Raw genomic sequence first — 22,466 nt, forward strand, 5'->3', positions numbered from 1 at the left:
CCAAACTGAAAACAGAGTTTGCTATCAAAAAAGAAGGTGCTTATTTTTATCTTTATAGATCAAATGACCTCCCCAACCAAATGGTGAAAGTCCAAAAATAATAGGATTTTAGGACAGCAGGACGCAAACACTTCTTGAGATAATGCTAGACCAATTCAAGATGTTTTATTTTAAAGACTGGAAGAGAAGCAAAAAGAGCACTCGCCATGGCAACTGTATGTAGTCAAGTGATGCAAGCATCTACAACGACAGTTACTTTCCAAGAAAGTCAAATATCTAGCCTTCTTTTTTACAAAATTTATATACACCTATCAATCAGGACTAAATCATACTTATGATATGCAGTTTTCCATTTTCAATAAAGCAAACTGGAATATAAGAAGGCAATAAAAAAACATACAACAAAAAACGCATGAGCTGAAAGGCAGGAAAATAAGAGTACCAGGGTCTCAAAACCAGACTTGAGTACCCGATATCAATGGTCAATTGTCTTTTTGAAGCACCAGCTAATGCGACCAAACGATGTACCGTTTCTTCTTTGATGTCTGCAATACGCGTTAGACAAGTGAAGATGTGAGGTATCGTCCCAGAACATGAGTCCATCTAAACCCAACCGGTGTTCAAGCACCTGTAACAGTCCTAACAGAAACTCACTAATTAACCACTTGGTTACCCAGGAGTCAGGACAACTCATGAGTGAGTGAGTCAGTGAGTATGGTTTTACGCTGCTTTTAGCAATATTCCAGCAGTATCACGGCGGGGGACACCAGAAATGGGCTTCACACATTGTGCCCATGTCGGGAATCGAACCCGGGTCTTTGGCGTGACGAACTAACGCTTTAACCACTAGGCTACCCAACCGCCCCGAAAACTCATGAGAGTCAATAGTTTAAGACTAACACACGTCACAACTGCTTCACAAATCAAACTCTAAATTTCATAAGCAACTTCCTCTTGCTATAGGCCACCACGCTGATAAATTGACAAGCTGTGACACAGAGCTTAAAGGTATACAGGACCACTTCCTGCTATCAAGAAAAAAACCCAGTGCAGTGTCAGCAATCCGATAAATATAAATGTCAATAAAAGTTCTCAGTTTACAATAAGGCCTTTATCAACAAAAAATAATTATGAAATTTATCTAGATGTTTTTCACATTGTTGCTGATATTGCTGTTATTCCCCCAACCCATTTTGAAATGATTGCAATACATGTACCGGTACTGTTGGGAATTAATTTGAGAGTAAAGTAACATTATTCTCAGGCAAGGAACGTACGTGACTGCCCTCACCGCTTTATCCAAATCTGGTGCATCTCAGAGAGATGGTGTCAGAACTATGACTGATGCTATGGGACTGCAGTTGTACAATGACACAGAATCTTGGCACTGAAACAACCACAAGGAGGCTAGAGAGAAGTATCCAATTATGTGTGCCTAGGTCTGTATGGGAATTTCTTGTTGGACCTAGATGGTTCCAACAATTTGTCTACTTTGAGTGAGTGATAATTGCTTAACGTAGCATCAGCAATTTTGCAACTATTCATGGTGATAATTTGTCCAAAAGGTTAAGGGTTCAAGAACTTTGGTTTTGTGTTTATATGGCATTACATGCATACTGACGTGAACATGCAAATGCTGGAACTACCCAGGGTTCATGATATGTTCTGGTTACATGATGACACAAGACTGTGTATACAAAATATCAGCAAATACTAATCAGTGATGCCCCATTAGTGTGGTGACATTTCCAATACAATTTATGTGATATCAGAGATATTAGGGTCTCTTTTTGAGACAATAAACTAACATCTAATGAAAAAAATGCCAAAGGACAACTTCATGATAGTTGATCAAAAATTCTTGCCACAGACTGAGGAGGTCATGTCATGTGCCAATATGTTCAATGATGTATTCACAAGAATAAAAACTAACCAGCAGCTGCATTCACGAAAAACTGACTTCTTGGGACAGCTTGATGTGGCAAAGACACATACTATATTTGGGTCTGCTGTTAGCTGCAATTTCACAGACAAATCACACTTCTGGACTTTAATGATGGTTTACAAACATGAAAGTGAAAACATAAATGATTGAATGCGTTCTGTAAAGTTAAAGAAGATATGGATTGTGGCCTATCAGCAGTGTTTAACACTGACCACAATTTGTCAGTGGTCCAGAGGACTAGCACTTTGAAAATTTGAAAAACCTACTGGTCCTGTTGGGTCTTTACCAGACACAATGGTGCTGACCAAAAAGGGTTTTATATGATGTTACTCATCTGATACTACAAGCTCAATGTTTACCAAATTGCAGTAATAAAAGACAAGTTAATGCTGGTTAACTTCAGAGGTTTATTTGAAAGCTTCTCATAACTTGAATATTTTTTCTCAAAACGTGTTTGCTATTATGTCAGCAATGGTGCTGGTCATGACAGGTCACCAGTTCAACAGTCAATATATCTAGCTTGTGAATGAAAATACTAAAACCACCTACCTAAGATAAATTTATAAACAGTTTCTGAAGAAAATGTATGTAAATAACCGAAATTCTACCATGAATTTGGAATTTCCTCTATCTGATTGGTCAATCAGAGGCTATTAAATCACAACAAACCCCCGCTGATTGAAACAGCTGGTTTTGACGGCCGCATCACCGGGGAAGCTAATATTCATAGAATAGTACTATTTTCAGTCATTGTCGGTAGGCATATTTAAATAACTATATCTACAATTACAGGTTACAAAATGCACAGATGCGGTTACTACAACATTCAAAGGATGTGTGGCAATACATTTCGTGCAGAAAAACATGACAGAAATCAACAAAGGGAATGTATATACGTTTTGGAGGTAACAGAGCGCTTGAAATTTTGGCGCTTTTCTATATACGACTGTGACATCGTATCTTTTGCGTCACAATGAGCGATATGACGTCATAATGGTGACGCGTGATGTAGAGGGAAAGCCTTGCAAAGCTTGCTTTGTTTCCTTTAGGGATGCCCACCTCATGTTAGCTTACCAAGTTGCCGTGCTTATATGCTTTCAATGCCTGTCATATGTTCAAGTGAAGTATTACGGTATAAACAAACTGCTTGAGTATATACAGCACCATATTTTGTTCGGTGAATCCGTAATTCAGATCGATAACCCACTCAAAACATTGAACTCAACCCATGCCGCTTCACTCAGTATATTTGCTAACACCAAAGAGTTCGCGTTTTATTTAGTCATTTTAAAATGGAGATAAACACACTGTATTTTCAATGTAGAGCTAGGTTACCTATAGATTTAACCATGCTAAATTTAACATTTGAAACCTCACACTGCGTGTTTGATTCCAAATTCAATTTAGCAGGGTTAAATCTACAGGTAACCTAGCTCTACATTGAAAACACAGCATGTTCATCTCCTAAACGTACATCTAGTCTTTAGTTAATCATCGTTTTCAGAAGTAACATAACTACACATAACAGCACTGGCACAGGCTAATTTGCATATCATGTGACTGTAATTTTCTCTCATTTTAAAACAAATGTTGAAATAAAAAAAGACTGATGCTTTACATACTGTTTTGAATAATTATTTGCAACTAAAACTTCGACTGTGAGGTGCACAACGATATATATTCACACATCAAAGTGATCATATCGCTACCTCTCTGTACGGCTTCTACGACAGCATGTGATGTAAACAAACGAAAACAATGCAAATGGAAATAATTTGTCACATTTGGAGATATTTTCTCATTGAAAGTCAACCATGACATGTTTAGCTTGATATGTAGATTCGTTAAGAAATGAAACAGAAGAAAATAAGATCATTGTTGCATTGATAAATATGATTTGGTGCTGTAGCAGTATGTGGGAAAGCGGGCTCTATGGAACAGGGTGAACGGAAGTTGTAAGTATCGTAGGGACACGATTTTGCTGAAATTATTATGTAAACATCATTGAATGAAATTTTGAATAACATTGATAAAATAGATTACAAACATAAGTCCAGTTATACAATGAACACTTAAATAGTGTAACAAAAGGGTTTACTTGCGTAATTCAATACAGATTTTTTTACATTCTATGTCAGATGACGAATCATGACAGCAATATATACGACCGCCTGAAATGATACTAAAGAGAAAGTCTGTGCGCATTATACACGAAAGATATATTTTTCCAGAATTTAATAGCCCATAACTAAGGGTGCGCATAACACACAAGGGTGTATTACCCTTGAATATATGAGTTAATAATCGCAAGGGGCACTTATTCGGATTGTTCACTTACCAATATATTAGCAAATATTGCCATAAGTGCTTATTAGATCGGGGCGTCTAATAAGTAGTAATGGTTTCATTTTTTTGTTAGAAAATTGTGTGTTAATTAGATACTGACATGACATCCCCAATTACATTGGCAGAGCGTCAGTTGGTACCTATCTCTGGAGAAAACAATGGCAGACATCAATTGCTGAAAGAGTTTGTGAAAAATATCCAGAAAACCTTTATTCAGTGGATTGAGACACAAAACTCCAAACTCACTCACTGAAGCAGGAACTCGATATTACAGAATATTTCCATATTATACAAAATGTCGGCAAAGTATCTGGTATTCTGCAGTCTTCAAAATCTATGATAATCACAAAATGAATAAAAGGGATCTATTGATAATGCACAAGTCAGCTTCTCTGGTTTCAACGTGTGATCAGGCAAGCCCGAGCGCCATTCTGCACACTTCTAAGACCAAATCATGACATCACAGCATTTCACTGAGAGCTATACCACACTCAGCACTCAGTATTTTGTACCCAGGTGAGTACCCAGACAAGGCTCACACATCGACCAAGACCATGCCAAGATTGATTTCCATGCAGGTCCAATGCCATAGCTATACTGCTGACATATATAATGTAACACACAATTCAAGAGAATAGTCATATTTCAACTGAATCATCAAACTGATATTGAATTACAGAGAGACACTGCTAGAATTTGGTTTGTTTATACAAGAAGCTCATGAGACTACAGCCCTTATAAATCTTGTACATCATGAGTCATTTAAGAGGTTTTTTTAAGGGACATAATTAGGAGATAAACCTAGTGTGTTTTGAAATTTGATGTAATCCCACTGTAGAGTAGACACCTCTTATTTTAATTTGAAAAACACATTCGTGCAAACACATTCGTGCCAAACACATCCGATATCAAACTACCGTATTTCTTCTATTAATTGCTACGCGTTCTGTTGACTCAGCGTGTATAAGAGACCTGACTTGTATTAGAGACCCAGCATAAATAGAGGAAATATTGACATGTTTTAAGTTCATATTGGGGTGATCGGTTTGGCAGCCATTTCTTATGAATCGACATGTATAGGCTATGGATGTATTCATACGCACATTTTCTTGGTGAAAAGGCTTAACATATTTGAAAGGGGTTTCTGTAGCAAAAAGGAAACCTCTTTTTAACCAATCAGAATCTAGCATACATCAATGTCATGGTAGAATAACTAATCACCAACAGTTTAAAAAAGGCCACAAAACCCACATTAGTTGAAAAATTACTCATGCTGACAATGAAACTTTCACATCACTTGTTATAGCACAAGTAACTCAGGTTTGAAAAAAAAATGATTGATAACCCAGAGTAGCTGCATGCTGGAGTTCAAATGTGTGTGAGATGAGACATGACTGATGCTGGCAGCATCTTGGTGTAAAGTATACTGCAAACTTGTACTTACTTTACCACTTTCTCTTCAGGCGATGACATCTTCAGGCCCAGTTTCTCCAGGAACTCATCAGGCAAACTTGGTGTGACAGAGTCCTGTGAAGGAGGGGGCGGGGTCAGGGTGTTCTCCGATAATGTCAGGAGCTGGGGGGGAGCCATGTCTCCCTCACTTTGTTCTCGTAGCTCAGGTAATTTCATAGTGCGCATATGATCCCGCTTCTTAGCTAGGTTGTTCTGAAAATAATGATGATAAGACTATATCAAGTTTTCTAAATGTTAAAGTTCTGACATACTTAACTATGCTCTATGACACAAAGGGACTAGCTTGATCATGTTGATCAAAGCTTGAATTGGAGAATTTTCCGAAGCACCATTTAAATTAGAGTTTTAGTTTTAATTCATTCATGGTAGTATATCATTTTACTGTGTCTAAGACTAAGTGTTCCCTTATTCATCTCCATCAGTGTATTCTACATAGAGTATCTGCTCAAATGTGGTAATATGTTCACAGACCAGTGGATCTGTATGCTTCCAGTTATCATTCTCAAACTCCCTAGGGAGTATACAACCGAAGCTGCCGAGAAGGTTTTTACATCCACCTCACATATCAGGTACCCATTCCCTGCTGGGCGAACAGAGGCACATTTGAACTAAGTCACTTGCCCAGCGTGAAATCATACATTTTGACACTTGTGTTTCGGGTGTATGGACATATTCGTGTTTCCATCATCTGGTCAACTACCATCGGATGAGTGGGTTCTTTCGAGTGCACAGGGTCAATGTACTGTACACTAGGGGTGGTGACAACACCGAACAGACCTGTAAACATTTTTGGTCCCAAGGCTGAATAACAACCTGGTCACTAGTGGAATACGATCTCGGCACATAGCGCTACACGTTAGATTGCTTGACCACTCCACCCCATCTAAAAAAATCAGCTTGGGTCAAAGACTAGCTTATGTTCAAATAGTTAAATAAATACTTCCTGAGGACCTCTACAAAATCAGCCTTTTTGACACATTTTAGCAAAATAATACATTTAGTGTTGTGATTAATCCAAAACATGTGTTGATATCAAAAAAAGACTTGTTCTCATTCATGTGAACATCGGGCACAATTTCTGAATGTTTTGCTTATTATATGAATCATGCAGATCATGTAGGTTAAAAGGGCCCTTATCATACCTTTTCCTAAAGCTAAATAAAAATTACTTTTAGTTTAATATCTATTTTTAAGGCAACTCAAGCATTGTGTCGTTTAAAACAACAGGCTCCACAATTGTCCGCTCATTGGTCTGAAGCCAAGTTTGTAGGCTCACTGAGGCTATATCTGGTGATTACGCTGGCTAATTAAAATGGCGCTGGCGACACAACTAAGTGTTGGTTTATTGTTGCCCTTTAATAGAAAAAAACAAAAACAAACTGTTTTGGCCTGAACACACCTAATTGTGGAGACAGCTTAAATTTGATAAACCAAAAACATAATGTCAGAAGATATGACTCATAACAGAACGTTGTTTAATGTCCCAGTCAGCAATATTCCATCTATATTGTGCTGGCCTGTAGATAATTGAGTCTGGGGGAGGCAAACTAGTGGTTGACAGCATGAACAACAATAGCTGCTGTGTATCAACACCAACAGCAAGTCCCCCTCTGTAACAACCTGCTCCTCAGTCAGCTCTTTTAACAACAAAAAGCAACCAAACAACAAGCAAAACAACTAAATCAATGATACAAACTATGACTCCAGCCACCTATCTGAAGCCCTGGTCAAGTAAAATATCTTTCAGTCATGTAATCTCAGCTAATGATAGCCAACAAAATCTATAGAAGAACTGATAAGAAAACCAGGAGCAGGTTGATGTGTATCAGAATGATATGCTGTAGTGTATCAACATATATCACAGTAATTCTGAGGCCACCATATGTGAACAACACAATCTACAATGCAGTAGAACGTGGACTACAACTTCCAGACAGTCGTACCACCTAATTACAACACATATCTTCAAGAACAAAACAGTCCAGGTTGTTGGTTCTCAAGGATTAATCTAAGTCTCTGATACCATTATCTACGCCCACAGTAGACACTTTGTGTTCAATCTACAGGATACACCCACACCATTTTAAGTTCTTGTTACATGAGCATATATAACATACATGTACTACTAGATATGACACATACCATATTGTTCCCAGCTAGTCAAATGAAACCTATGTGGTCATTGTACTATGTATCAGGGACTATGGCCTGATTAACATTTCCAGCTTTCAAATGAGGAAAATCCTATACAAGTAATGGCCGACAGAGCAAGATTACACACAATGACTGGATTTGATAACTGAGCTTTTAAAACAATGAAAAAATAGTTGTGCAGTTGTGCATAGTCACCAATGTCTCCAGTACATGGGTTATCAATAATACTTCCTTAGATGTAGGCTATAAGTGCACACAAAACAGACAAGTCAACAGCTGACATGATTAACATAATATATATCAGGTCAAAATATACAGTCAATTTCAAAATAAACAAATGCTGGAATTTTGTAATTTTTATTCCATCGAAACTAACTATATTAATGTAATAATTCTGATTATCCATTTCATATTTAAAGTAAATATTTCAGATTATCAATATATATTATTATTATTAAGATTAAGAAGAAGATGAGCATTTGCATTTAAGGCCTCAATCAGGCCCATATTCAAAGACAAAATAATACGTAGAGATCATAAACAAACACCATGCAAGTAAATGCATTACAAACTACGTTTTCTTCTTCTTACATTTAACATAGATAATGTGAAAAACCTTTCAATAAATTTTCATTTTTATAACACATCACTTTTTCATAAATACTCAAGCTAGGATGTTTCCAAACATTTACAGACAGATGTAATTTTCTCAAATCATCATATGAACAATTTAATTGAAAGGGGAATTTTGTCCTGTATGCAATTATTGCAAGCTGGACATATTCTAAGTGATTTTTCTATAGTTAACTATACACTAAATTGTTAGATAGGCATTTTCATAGAAGTTGACGTTTGACAAAATAGACAAAATATTTATGGATAACAACTTGTCTATTACACGTCATAGTGACATTTCATTGCCCTTGCTTGACAATAGTATATGGATCCATACTGAAACATTGTGATTACTATATACTAAAGAAGGTGTTATCCATAATTGTTTGGTCTTTTTTGCAAAATATCTTCCTTTAGTTGTTTTTATATGAGCAGTATTTACCTGTGTGTATATCCCTACCCTGCCAGCAATGTCAAAGCATTACCTGTGTCCAGCTGCTATGCCTGGGTTTATCACTTAATTACCAGCAGGCTTCGCTGCTATAGGCTGTATCTTGACTGAGGTCATCTGACGAGGCTGGCTAATATACACCTTATGTGATTTATATTCAATACAAACAATTTGGATTTCTGCATGAAACTTTATGACAAGTATTTAGCTGGCCTCCAGGACAGTTTGATCACAATCAGTTAATTAAAGCACTTATGTCTGTTTTAAATGAATAATACGGCGAGCTGTATGAAAGCTTCTGGGGCCAATGATATTTCTTTGAGCATATTAAAGTTTCATACTCCCGAAAGCATAAATTCTTTATATAACAAGAGTCATCAGAAGATGACAAATCCCTCTGTCCCCCACAATAGCAAAAGGCACCACTTCAGTTCCTGGTTTATATATGTACTAAGTTTGAACAAAAAATCTTTTACAGTGTTCGAGTTATGCTTTGGAAACGAAATATGGATGGACAGACAGTCCCATGATGACTATATCCCCCAAATTATATGCTAAGGAACAAAAACCTTGTTATTAACGCTTCTTTGCAACACTTCACATTCATTTGATTTAACACAATTTGGATTAAATCTAGACACTAAGCAGCTGCCATATATTTTAGTGAACAGATGAGACACTCGTCCCAAATTTTTTACCTTGTACTTAGTAACATTGTATTAGATACAGTGGTACTTTCAGCATTATGGCTCAACAGAATTGTCACACCTATGCATAAAACGGGTGATCCACGGGGGAAAGATACACTAATAACCTTTTTCAGGTGCCTTGGAAAATTGTTCACTATATTTTGTACAATAATGACTATATTTATTATGGAAAATGAACACTTACCAGAAAAACAACTGGTTTCTGAAAACCTTACTCCACAATTGATAACACAAATATACTTTATGGTATTACTGAAGCACTTAAAGCATGCAAAACAAAGTCATATTGTACATATATAGATTTTCCAACGCTTTTGACAGTGTATGGAGAACTGGACTCAGAATATATTGATTAGCTATGGAATACATGGAAAATGTCTCAAGTAATTATGAATATGAATAATCATACAAAGACTCACAATCTTAATAATAATGAGATTTCTAACTTCCTTCCTTGCTGTATTGATGTATAAAGGCAAGGTGAAAACTTATCTCCCTTGCTTTTCTCTTTGTTTCTGAATGTATAAAGATTTTTGTACGGCAAGAAATGCAGCAGGTTTTTATTCACTAATTGTGACTGAGCATAAAATGTTGTTGTATGTTTGATTCTACTTCTGTGTGCAGATGATACTGTCCTGATGTCAGACAATTCAACTGATCTCCAGTATGTGAGGAATATACTTACTGAGTACTGTAAACAAAACAGATTGGTTATATATTCAAATAAACTAAAACACTCATATCTAATGGTTCTAAGGAAGATTACAAGCTGTGTGATACAGTTCTACTGGGATAAAAGTCGGCACTAGTCCTATTGTCCTTGCCAAACTGCTCCTTGCCACTGTCTTGAAAAAAAACCAGGCTTCAGTAAGAACTATATCACATGGTGCCACTGTCCGACCGACCAATCACTGGCCTGACATAATATAAATTAATACACACATTCCAGAAAAACATGCAATGTGAGAAATGAGTATATTTTTTTTACAAAGAATTAAAGAACAACATTATGTCATAAAGAGGTTTATTGCACTTTTGCATTTGGGGCTGGCAAAAATCCTATTTTTGGAATAAACACTCTCTATTTAGCTTACAAAGGCTCACTAAATACAATGTTTATTTCTAATACAAGATATTTACCATCCCCAAAACACACTTGCATAATAACGTCTATTTATCAATCTGTCCATTTTATAAAAAAACAGAGAAACAGATCTATTCTACTACATTATCGTAAATATCCTAACAACTCAAATGTTGTTTTTATGTTTTCCACAACAAAAATAGAACTTTTTTAAAATTGATTACATTATGTAAATTTGTTAAGCATAAATATAAATATGTTGTATATTGTATGAAATATTATTTGCAATGTTGCAGTACTGCCTGTCTTCTGTATGTATGTATGTATGTATGTGTGTGTGTGTGTGTGTGTATGTATGTATGTATGTATGTATGTATGTATGTATGTATGTATGTATGTATGTATGTATGTATGTTTGTATGTATGTATGTATGTATGTATGTATGTATGTATGTATGTATGTATGTATGTATGTATGTTTGTATGTATGTATGTATGTATGTATGTATGTATGTATGTATGTATGTATGTTTGTATGTATGTATGTATGTGTCTATGTATGTATGTATGTATGTATGTATGTATGTATGTATGTATGTATGTATGTATGTATGTTTGTATGTATGTATGTATGTATGTATGTATGTATGTATGTATGTATGTTTGTATGTATGTATGTATGTGTCTATGTATGTATGTATGTATGTATGTATGTATGTATGTATGTATGTATGTTTGTATGTATGTATGTTTGTATGTATGTATGTATGTATGTATGTATGTATGTATGTTTGTATGTATGTATGAATGTATGTATGTATGTATGTATGTTTGTATGTATGTATGTATGTATGTATGTATGTATGTATGTATGTATGTATGTATGTTTGTATGTATGTATGTATGTATGTATGTATGTATGTATGTTCTTTTAGTGCCATGGACCACAGCCTGAATACAATGAAGTTCAGCTCAGTTCATATGGATATAATTACAAACAGTAAAGGAAGCATTGAGACAAAATCATATACAAGAATTACAGATAAGTAACATTGCACATGCAGGGCATTACATTGGTGAGATTGTGGTGTCTGCGACAGTTGTTCCTGCATGACAGGTGACTCACAATGACACTCTACTTAAACTGTGGAATTATATCATAGACCTTCGTATATGTACTGGTATATTGGATATATACTTGTGATCTGACATTCATGCTATTGAAGAGGAGTAAAAAAAAAATGTTAATCATTAAGTCTCTTATTCATTCTCAAAAACAATAAATATTCACAGATGTATTGTATCATCAGTTATGAATTCCATTCATACAGAACTTGATAAACACTGAAAATATCTAATTCATTTCAAATATAAATTGTACCAAATTGAATGATTTCACTATCCTTTTTGAAAATATCAAAACCTGACCTTATATAAAGGATCAATTTTCCTCTTAAAAATAATAAATTTGACAAGTAAGATCCCTGGAAGACCTTTTCCAGCACATTCTATAATGAAGGCATGATGGATCACATTTGTCCTCTTGTCAAGATTCTGGTTGAGATAGTTAGAGTGATTGATGTACATATACACAGGTAGCCATAGAACATGAGATTGCTTCTACCAGTGGGTGTCTTACTTTTACCTACTTTACTATGACCATGCATCTCCTCACCAGAGACTTGCATTCCTGTAAAGCTCTGTATATAGCAGCTGTTCATATATTCGACCCTCCAGATGAAGACTGTGTATGAATGGTTGAGCTTTATCACTTGTTTCATTGACACAAATGTGCAAACATTATCAGCATGATATCACCTTAAGATATGCTGCAATGAGAGTGTTATCTAACGTAAACTTGGCATGATGCACTTCATAACAAACTTTACACTCACTGAGACATCATAAACTTTGAACAAACACACGTCTCTGATCCCTCAGAAATGAGCGATAACAAGATCATAATCTCAACTCATACAAGCTAACACCTGGGAACTAAAACAAATTACAATACATTACCACTCATACTCAGGATGAAACTTAATCAGTGGGGATTACACCCTCTGTGGAATCGGAATCAGCAGGGCATCAAACTGGGTCAGGTCTGGTACTCTCCAGGTGATTATCAAGATAACATCCCAGGGATGCAGTAAGCTCCTGGACAGGTCACTTCAAAGTGTAGTGGTCACTTGTTCCCCCTGGGTGGTTACAGCTCCAGGTTGCTCCATGTCTTCCCTATCCACACATACAGTGCTGCGGTTCCAAGCAATGCTAATTGGTTAGGTATTTCATGTTGCCAGGGCTGTAGGGTAACCCGATATTGTCTATACCCTCCACATATTCCTCATTATTACACACTGGGGAGGGCTATCAGCTGTTCAAGGGCAGGGATGTGACCACTTCTTTACCATTGCAAGGTCAGGTGTAAGATAATCAGCACTTCTTTATACCTGAGTCTAACAGGACAGATGTACCGCTTCAACTAAAACATTTTGCTGTATAGTGTAGGGCAGGGAAGACAGTGGCGAGGCCTTCAATATGAGATAGAGAAAGAAGAAAGTCCTAAAACTGACATCTGTGATGCAAAATGAATTTATGTTATGCTTCATTTAGGGTGTGTGAGTCAAAACTGTGATTTCAAAATCTTGTTGAGTTACTTTATTAGTGAAACATAACTGAAACATGGATCTACGAACCTCATGCATTGCTTGCGTGTATGCATGAAAGAAGCTGAACATACATGCTGATTATTCCCCTCAATGTGGAATATGATTACGCATGCAACCATTGAACCATTGTGTAACAGCTCTCCAGGTATATTTGCTGTATGTATATGAAACAATGGAACAATGTTGGCTCAAATGTGTTTTTTCTCAAATGGGTAAATTAATTCATCACAATTACAAAGAGAGTGCATGTTGTCTATCACTTTCAGTCAGATACATTTCACTTAGATAATTAAATGTGGATAAGATGAGCCAGTGACTGAAAACAAGAGCAATGCTACACAGACTGACTTGCAGCGGTAGAAACTTACATTTTTGGTCTACTAGTCCTTATAATGATAATATATAACAAAACCCTTAACAATGGCAAATATCTACTAGTTCTTTCTATACCTTAACTATTGGGCAGATTGCAAGGACTATAGGACCAGTGCCAATTTCTAACCCTACACCACTGGGTCACAATGACATGCAATCAACTAAGTCACACCACCAATCCTCTCTGGAGGCAATGGAGTAAACTGAGTTTGTTTGTTGTTTAACACCGCACTCAACAAAATTCCAGCTATAAGACGTCAGTCTGTAAATAATCAGGTCTTGACCAGACAATCCAGTGATCGACATCATGAACATCTATCTACGCAATTGGAGTGAGTGAGTGGGGTTTTACACCACTTTTAGCAATATTCCAGCAATATTACGGCAGGGGACACCAGAAATGGGCTTTACACATTGTACCCATAGTAGGAATTGAACCTGGGTCTTTAACAAACACTTTAACCACTAGGCTACCCAACTGCCCCCCTACGCAATTGGAATACGATGACATGCATTAACCAAGTCAGCGAGCCTGACCACCTGATCCCTTTAGTCGCCTTTTACGACTAGTTGCCTTTTACGGCTAGCAGAGGTTGCTGAAGACCTATTCTAACCTGGATCTTCACGGGTCTGGGCTTGATCATAGTGCCATCAGTGACTATTACTAGTTATGTCCCTTCTATGTCCCTCCTATTTACCAATCAGATTCCACCTCTCATATAAGTTGCATTTGTTTCAAACAAAATGGCAGCGCTGGGTCAAGACGATCTGATCGATAATCAAAATGTATTTCATAATAAAAAGGTTCTTTCTTCCAAAATGCATCCAATCACATGCATAGACTCTTTAGTCCAGCCAAAATATAACTACATAATTCCAGCCTAGTTCGGCAATGGTGGAAACTGGACTTTTATAGTCAGTTAACTCCCTCGCCTTGAGAAGATGGGAATTAAGGGTGCCCTTGAGTCCTTGAGGTCTAAAGTATTTGAATCTGGAGACCCCCTAAATCATACACTTTTAACATCTAAGGGTTATGACAAGGACCCCTTGACTTTCATGCTTAATTTTGAACCCTGCTAGCTAGCTCCTAAGACAAGCATAGAATACTGGGGACCGAGACAGGGAGCAAAACTATGAGTTACACTGTTGGCTCAATCTCATTAAAATCAGACCTTAGTTCTCGCTACTGCTAAACAAAGATCTGAGGACATCCCATTACGGGTCACGTCAGACCGACCTTGCGCGAACTTTGACCGACCAATGGAATGACCAATGAGAAGGCAGCTTTCTCGTGCTTTACGGCACAAATTTCAAATTGGCGACTACGCTTCGAAACATAGTTTGACAAATTCTCGATTACAAATTTGAAACCTGAACAAAAAAACATTCTGGAATGGCTAATAAAATGGTCTAGATTGTAAGGATTCAGTCGTTAAACCTGTAACTATCGTTGGGAATATCCCATGTTAAAGTTTTTGAGATTGCATGATTAGAAATCACATTCCGAATGTCACTTTCATAATCTGGTAAGCGACGCTCTGATTGGTCGGATTAAAGGTCGTTCTTAGCATTAGCTAGATTGACTGTTGGCCAAGAGTTAACAGTAAATCATGCAGACACACGAGGCCTGTCAGTTGCAAGAATATATGGTGACATGGAGCAATAAATCCATGTCATAAAAACAATCATAAGCATGAAACATTCTTCATAAACTCCCATTTCAAGGAGCACAAATTTATTTATTAACCAAAAAGTTATTAACAAAAAGTCATCCTCACATGAACACAAGTAGGTTAATTCATAGAGCTTGAAACTGTATCAGCATCATCAGATACTATCAATCATCATTCTATGTTACTCTTGGAGTTAAATCTGTGCAGTTTTAGCCAACTAGTCCTTATAATGATAACATATAGCAAAACCCTTAAAAAGGGTAAATTTCTACTAGTCTTTATGATACCTCAACTATTGGGCAGTTTGGCAAGGAGTACAGCATGCTGCTGTGGACATCAGTTTCCCTGGAAGGAATGATCATGGCAGGTACACATTCCTGTGGGCTAGTACAAATTTCCCTATTGTTTTTAACGTTACAATGGCACTTTACCTTCACCCATAATAGTAAAGGTTTTTAGATAGTTCTCACCCTGCTGTGGCAAGTCAGATTGTGTCACAGACTTTGTACCTTATGTATGGGGTTCATAAGTGCCTCTTACAATCTGGTTAGCATAGAAACAAGAACTGGAATCCAAGAAATGAAAGAGAATCCAAACATGGCTTAGAAGCAAAAAGACAATGACAATGAATCTGGGTCAGCTTTGTCAATAATACAAGTAAGTAATCAAACCACTTCAAATCCTCCACATTGTAGACACTACATCGATCACCTTAGTAACAAGTGGACTGTAGCCTCATTATTCTTGACCCCACCTTTAGGACAATATCACACAGTATCTACATATTACAAAAATGAGCATCACAATTAAACCCATGATTTGTTCATCATTGAATTTGTTAAACCAAAGGGCAGCGAGTTAGCCTAATGGTAAAAGTGTTCGCTCATCACGTCTAAGATCCAGGTTTGATTCTCCACATGGGCACAATGTGTGAAGCCCATTTCTGGTGTCACCCGTCTCAATATTGTTGGAATATTGCTAAAAGCAGCATAAAACCATACTTACTCACTGTTAAAACAAATGATTATTATTGGGAATAGTGCTGCCTGGATCAACTTCCATGAGCAAGACTGAAAATGCTAATAGCCAAGCTGCGTGTGCACATGCATCCATTTTTGACAAGGTGAGCAAAAATTGAGGTTATCAACAACAGCAGAATATGAATGTGTATGTAATACAGTTTCATTAAACATGACTATTTGAGAACAAAGGAACTAGCCAAAATACCTTTATACAGTTGGACCATGTGAGCCAAATACATGATGTCAAAAAATAAAAAAAAGACTGTGTGGTGTCTATATAAAGGACTCCCATCATACATTACACGAAGCAAGTACAAGCAAGTACAAGCACTTGGGACCAGGTGAGCTCAAAAACAGCTAACACCAACAACAGAAAATGTGTTTCTGTGTGCTTGTTGTAAGAGGCGACTAACGGGATTGGGCGGTCAGGCTCGCTGACTTGGTTGATGCATGTCATTGATCCCATTTGTGTGGATCGATGCTCATGATATTAATCACTTCATTGTCTGGTCCAGACTTGATTATTTACAGACCTCCGCCATATAGCTGTAATATTGCTGAGTGCGGCATTAAACAACCAACCAACCAACCATTGTATATGACTAAGCAAGTACAAGGGAAAATGGCCAAGTTACATGCACTGAAGGGGTCATTCTCAGCACGGGTACTACAGATATGTACCCCGGGTACGTTTCAGTATACAGAAATGTACCCTAACCAATATCAGAAAGCAGAACAGTACCTGGTACCCTTCACGGCAGAAGAGTCCTTATTCCTCAACCTGAAACAGACCATGTAGTCTGTCTCACAGTCCCTGAACCATATGTTCCCTTCCGCCCAACCTTTTCTGTTATGCAAGTCTAGATTGTCCTCAGGTTATGAATTTCCCGTCTCACTGGGACTTGTTTTCAATTTAAATGGAGTTATTTGTTTCTATCAAAATTATATCTTTTCAGAAACTAATCGTTAGTCTACAGAACCCAGTTCATGCTGTAGTTCTGGTTATATTTAACATGATTACAAGTGCATGCTGGATAATGCTGTGCATCGCAGAATATAAGAGTACTGTACATAATTCACTGTATAAGCTTGCTTTTTCATATAGCACACTGATTTGAGTATGACACTTACAATCCAGAAACTGAAGAAAATCTTCCATGTTCGAAGTCAAGGAACCGTGCTCTGCAATGCGGATTGGACTCATCCAAGTTTACCGTTCTGTCTTCTGATTTTAGCTAGGGTACATTTCTGTATACTGAAACGCATCTGAGGTACATATCTGTAGTACCTGTGATGACGACCCCTTCGGCTTAACACGCCTAAAAGTGACCAGGTGAGCTACATTCTAGTCATCAACAACAACAGAACATGACTGTGTAACTGCACAGACCCCCTCCTTGACTCTGGGGGTCAAGACAACAAAACATGTACAGTACCGATGATCGGCACCATGAAGCTTATTACACACAACATTAACCTGGTGGTGTGGAACAAGGAAGCAGTGTATGCCAGTAATGTTTAAGCAAGTAGCGGTGGCCAGGAGCGGTGGGCAGATCATGTTACATGCTGTGACTCCCAGCTCACACTGCCACCTTTAACATGATCAGTAACACAAACATACTTCTCCATTCCTAGCATTCAGAGCTGGGGCTACAATAACATCAACTCATCTTTGATGATGGGGAGTTAGACTCTGTATTTTGGCTACTGTTTGTCCAGCATATTATCAGGTTGATCTTATGTTTTTATATTTTGTTTGAGTTATTCTTCAACCCTGTGAATTTCAGAATCCTTTATTATGATGTAAATTCCATCTCCTTTGCCATAAATATTTGAAAGAATGTTTTTGCTGTTTTAAGAAATATTCGGTCACTTAAATTCCATCAGGAGATCAAGGGATGCTCATATTAAACAGTGATTCACAATGAAGATACCAGAAATGTATCAGAGAGCACTGGGGTTTTGTGTGGTATGGTTTGTTGGACACACTGCACTCCACAATAATCCAGCTGTAAGAGGCAGCCTTTAAATAATCACTTCTGGACCAGATAATCCAGTGATTGATATTGAGGGCAACAATCCAGAACGTGCGATATTGACACACCACCAACCAAGTCACTGAGTCTGACCACCTGATCCATTAAGTCGCCTCCTGTGACAGGTAGGTTGCTGGGGACCAATTCTAACCTAGAATCCCCCTGGGGTACAGCACAAGGGATCTATCAGGGGAAATGTCCTGAATTCTGAGATAGAATAGGATTGAATGGATTTCATCAAAATAGCATTGGATATAAAGAATGTGGTCATTAGCAATGGGATAATGGGGAATTCCACTAAAACATTACTGAACTGTAATGTGATAGATAAGGCTGCAAAATAATTGAATTTGAATCACATTTCAAGTTCAAATAAGATAAAGGGTTATAAGCTAGAATTTCAAGATCACAACAAATAGATTATCTAAATTTGCAAACACTAATTACATCAATCAACATCCTGCTCTTCAAGTCAACCTTTAAGATATTCTGTATTGAATACTGCAGAGACAGTTCTCTTTGAAGAAATCTGATATGAGAGTTTAGTAACATCCATATCAAAAGAAGTTCTCTTCTGTCAGAATTAGCTCCCTTTGATCAGATTACAGTAATCACTGAAACGTGCCCTGGTATTTCCGTCTGGACTAGGTTGGTGGAGGCACCAGCCAGAGTTACACTGATACGTGGCTGACTGTCTGTGTAATACTCCTTTGTGCTGTAACGGTAAATTCTTCCTGTCACTAAGGCTCATATTGATCAGAGTAAGAACTGCAGATGGATAGAGTTACTAAAATTACTTGAACCTACACACAGTATGTGCAGATGCTTTGGGTAAACAAGGAAACAGATTTTCTAGTTACTGCACTAAGTATTGTGATTCTGTAATGTACTACTGACTGAAATTATGGAAAGCTTGACTGACTGAATGTGTTTAGTTTTAGAGCTCTTAATTGAGTTATAGAACTTCAAAACTACACAAAATAATTTAAAGAAAACATATCACAGAAGTAATCTGTCACGGCCACAACAGATTATAGTCATATGAAAAACATATGTGTCATTTAACTTCATTAGAGTATCATATACAATAACTCTAGGATATAACAAACTCATAAGACTAACAGAAAGGAAACTTTAAAAAGAACTTTACCTGTCATTAGACAACAGTGAAGATTAAAACAAGGGTCCACAACTGGCCAGGAACATACATTTTTTTCACTTGTCTAGAAAAGGTTATTGGGACAATTAACAAACATTACTGGGCAATCTGTTAAAAAGTCGGTCAGAAGTAAAGGAAATATATAAGAAATCCCAGTTAAATTACATGTTTACAGTCCAGCTAATTCTGAACTGTTATGGTGATAGAGCTGTAGTTATTAATAGGCGTGTATGTTTCCTGTTTGGAGTTAATGAGTTAACTGATGCCTGTATCTCCAGAGAGTGTCACAACTGAACACATTCGGGTTGCACCATCTACAATTGCTGAGCTTCTTGAAACAGGGTGGAAAGGAAAAAAACTTAGGTTGTTTTAAGTCACTGATGTGCTCTAGAGCTTTCTATGACCAAGAATTATGTAGGGTGTTCCATCATCACATTTAGATAGTAACTATGGTGACAGCTGCAGACTACTGTGATATGAGTAGTAGTTCTTATTGGATTGTAATGACTTGTGGCCTGTGAAAAGATATGAACAAGTGTTTGAAATAGAGGACCAGGGGACAAAAAAAGGGGTATCAGCTTATTTCAGGGTCAATGGCCTAGACTGACTGGCAATCTGAAACACTGTATGATAAAGACATTCTTTTCAGTATTCTACAGATTGGACTATTAAGATTGCCTACATACAGAACAGCATATATCCATGATCTGATGAGGTACTGTAAAAGTATCCTGAAAGAACAGTGTATGTAGATGACTATTTTAAGTTTTGTTTCATTAAAATCACACTCAAAATTAAATGGAGCTGGCAAAGAATTTGATAATCGGAATAATCGTTGATGGGAAGAAATATTAATGATTATCGATATGAAATTGTTGTCATAGACACTAATTTTACATATACTATTGTGATGAAATAATGTTTTAATGTACCAATGCAGAGTTGTTGCCAATAATGTCAATTGTCAAAGATGAAAAGTGAATGTTTTTGTCATATCTTATATGTGCATAAATTAATATTTGCATAAATGCCATCACCCACCAGTGGAATGCAATATCTTGATTTATTTCAGACTTGGTTTTGCGTATTTGCTCAAAGTTACTTCACCGATATTTCTTGAAAATAGATAAATATTTAGTAAACGATTATTGATCTCTATGATCTGTATCAATATCTGAAACTACAGTACAATTAAATATTTGTAACCTGTGTAACCTATCAGGTGAACAGTTAACTTGCCTTTGCATGTGTTTGTGATGCATGCCACCGGTAGGGCAGGATAAGTTCCTTTTTTTTTCCCGAACACCTGGTATCATTACTATTTGTTAGTGATATATAAACACATGCTCATGATGTCTTGCGAATATGGAAAGGGTTTGACGCTTTGATTAAACTTAAAATTTGCAGGCAAGTCCCTGAATGATGTACCATTTTGGGTGAGTGAACTAAAGTTTTGGCTGGAGGCAATGTTTTTTACCAGCCCCAATTTCAACTTGGGTCAAACGTTTTTGGCATAGACTGTTCATGCTGTACCCAAATTGTGACTCAAACCAGACTCTTCGACAAGGCAGGCAAATGTGTCAACTACTTGTGGATCATGGAGGAACAGCTTCTTGTCTTGCAGACTCAATCACAAGCCTGGTCACACTTTTCATTGTAGATTTATAAAAGATGCATCCAAAGACGTATATACGTCCGTGATGCATCTTAATAAGGATATGTCAGGAAACAATTTATTACAACTCAATTTGTGAGTAGCTCTGCTCTACTAAAGACAACTTTGAAGTACATGTATATCACCCAACACTGACAAACAGGATCCTGCTACTAGTCTTGAATAAATGTATCCCCATAGTTGCAGATAACATTTATTACTCAATCAGATCCTGGACAAATACTGATTACTGAAAATAGCAGCTTATAATATGTATGCTATGTGAAATTGAAAATAAATTCTTGTATGTTTGTATGTTGATATCCAGATAAAAATTTTGTGATTTAACTATTTCATTATGGCAACCACCATAGGTGTGTATAATGACATAGCAACAATTGCATAATTTGCTGAACTGAAAGGTGTGTAGACCTGCAATGGAGCTAGAGTTTGTTTGTTTATTTATTGTTTAACACTGCATTTAACAATATTCCAGCTACCGGTATAAGATGGTAGTCTGTAAATAATCGAGTCTTGACTAGACAATCTAGTGATTCTCATCATGAGTGCTGATCAACGCAATTGGGATACGATTACATGCATCAAACAAGTCATTGAGTTACCGCCCGGTCCTGTTAGTCACCTTACGACAAGCATGGTACGCTTGCTGAAGATCAATTCTAACCCATATCTTCACAGGTCCAAATGGAGTTAGATAACATTCAAGGATCCAGCTTCATATTAACATATTATATTGTCATACCCAAATGTTGTAGTTGATGTATGTCTTGATTAAAAATTTAGATTTCTATGAAATTCTTATGAAATTCAAGATTAATATGATCGGTGACACAGTAATGATACAATATTGTTTATTTGAGAATGGTCTGATACTGTATGATTCTGCAGTCATTTATATAACAGCAGCTGGTAAATAATAGTTACAATTATGAAAGTATTAAATTCAATGGTTAATATTTGTATCAGCAAGGAAAAGGCAGGGCAAACCAGTGGTTGATAGAATAAGCAACAATCCATATCCACAGGGTACAATGACACTACCTGGCTGGGCTCTGTTCCACAAGGTGAACTTTGTGCTA

The 22,466-nt window shown here is 36.9% G+C and overlaps 1 protein-coding gene across 1 annotated transcript in view; it reads right to left on the reverse strand.

Moving 5' to 3' along the window:
* LOC139475356 (inositol 1,4,5-triphosphate receptor associated 2-like) overlaps window positions 1-22,466 on the reverse strand; it is a 165,820-nt gene that overhangs the window by 55,152 nt on the left and 88,202 nt on the right. The window contains exon 26 of the mRNA XM_071258582.1: window positions 5,736-5,956. Coding sequence (XP_071114683.1) covers window positions 5,736-5,956 — 221 coding nt within the window. The remainder of the gene's footprint in view (window positions 1-5,735; window positions 5,957-22,466) is intronic.

The sequence above is a fragment of the Haliotis cracherodii genome, unplaced genomic scaffold (genome assembly GCF_022045235.1).
Source record: "Haliotis cracherodii isolate W230 unplaced genomic scaffold, xgHalCrac1.p SCAF_3, whole genome shotgun sequence".
Lineage (NCBI taxonomy): Eukaryota > Metazoa > Mollusca > Gastropoda > Lepetellida > Haliotidae > Haliotis > Haliotis cracherodii.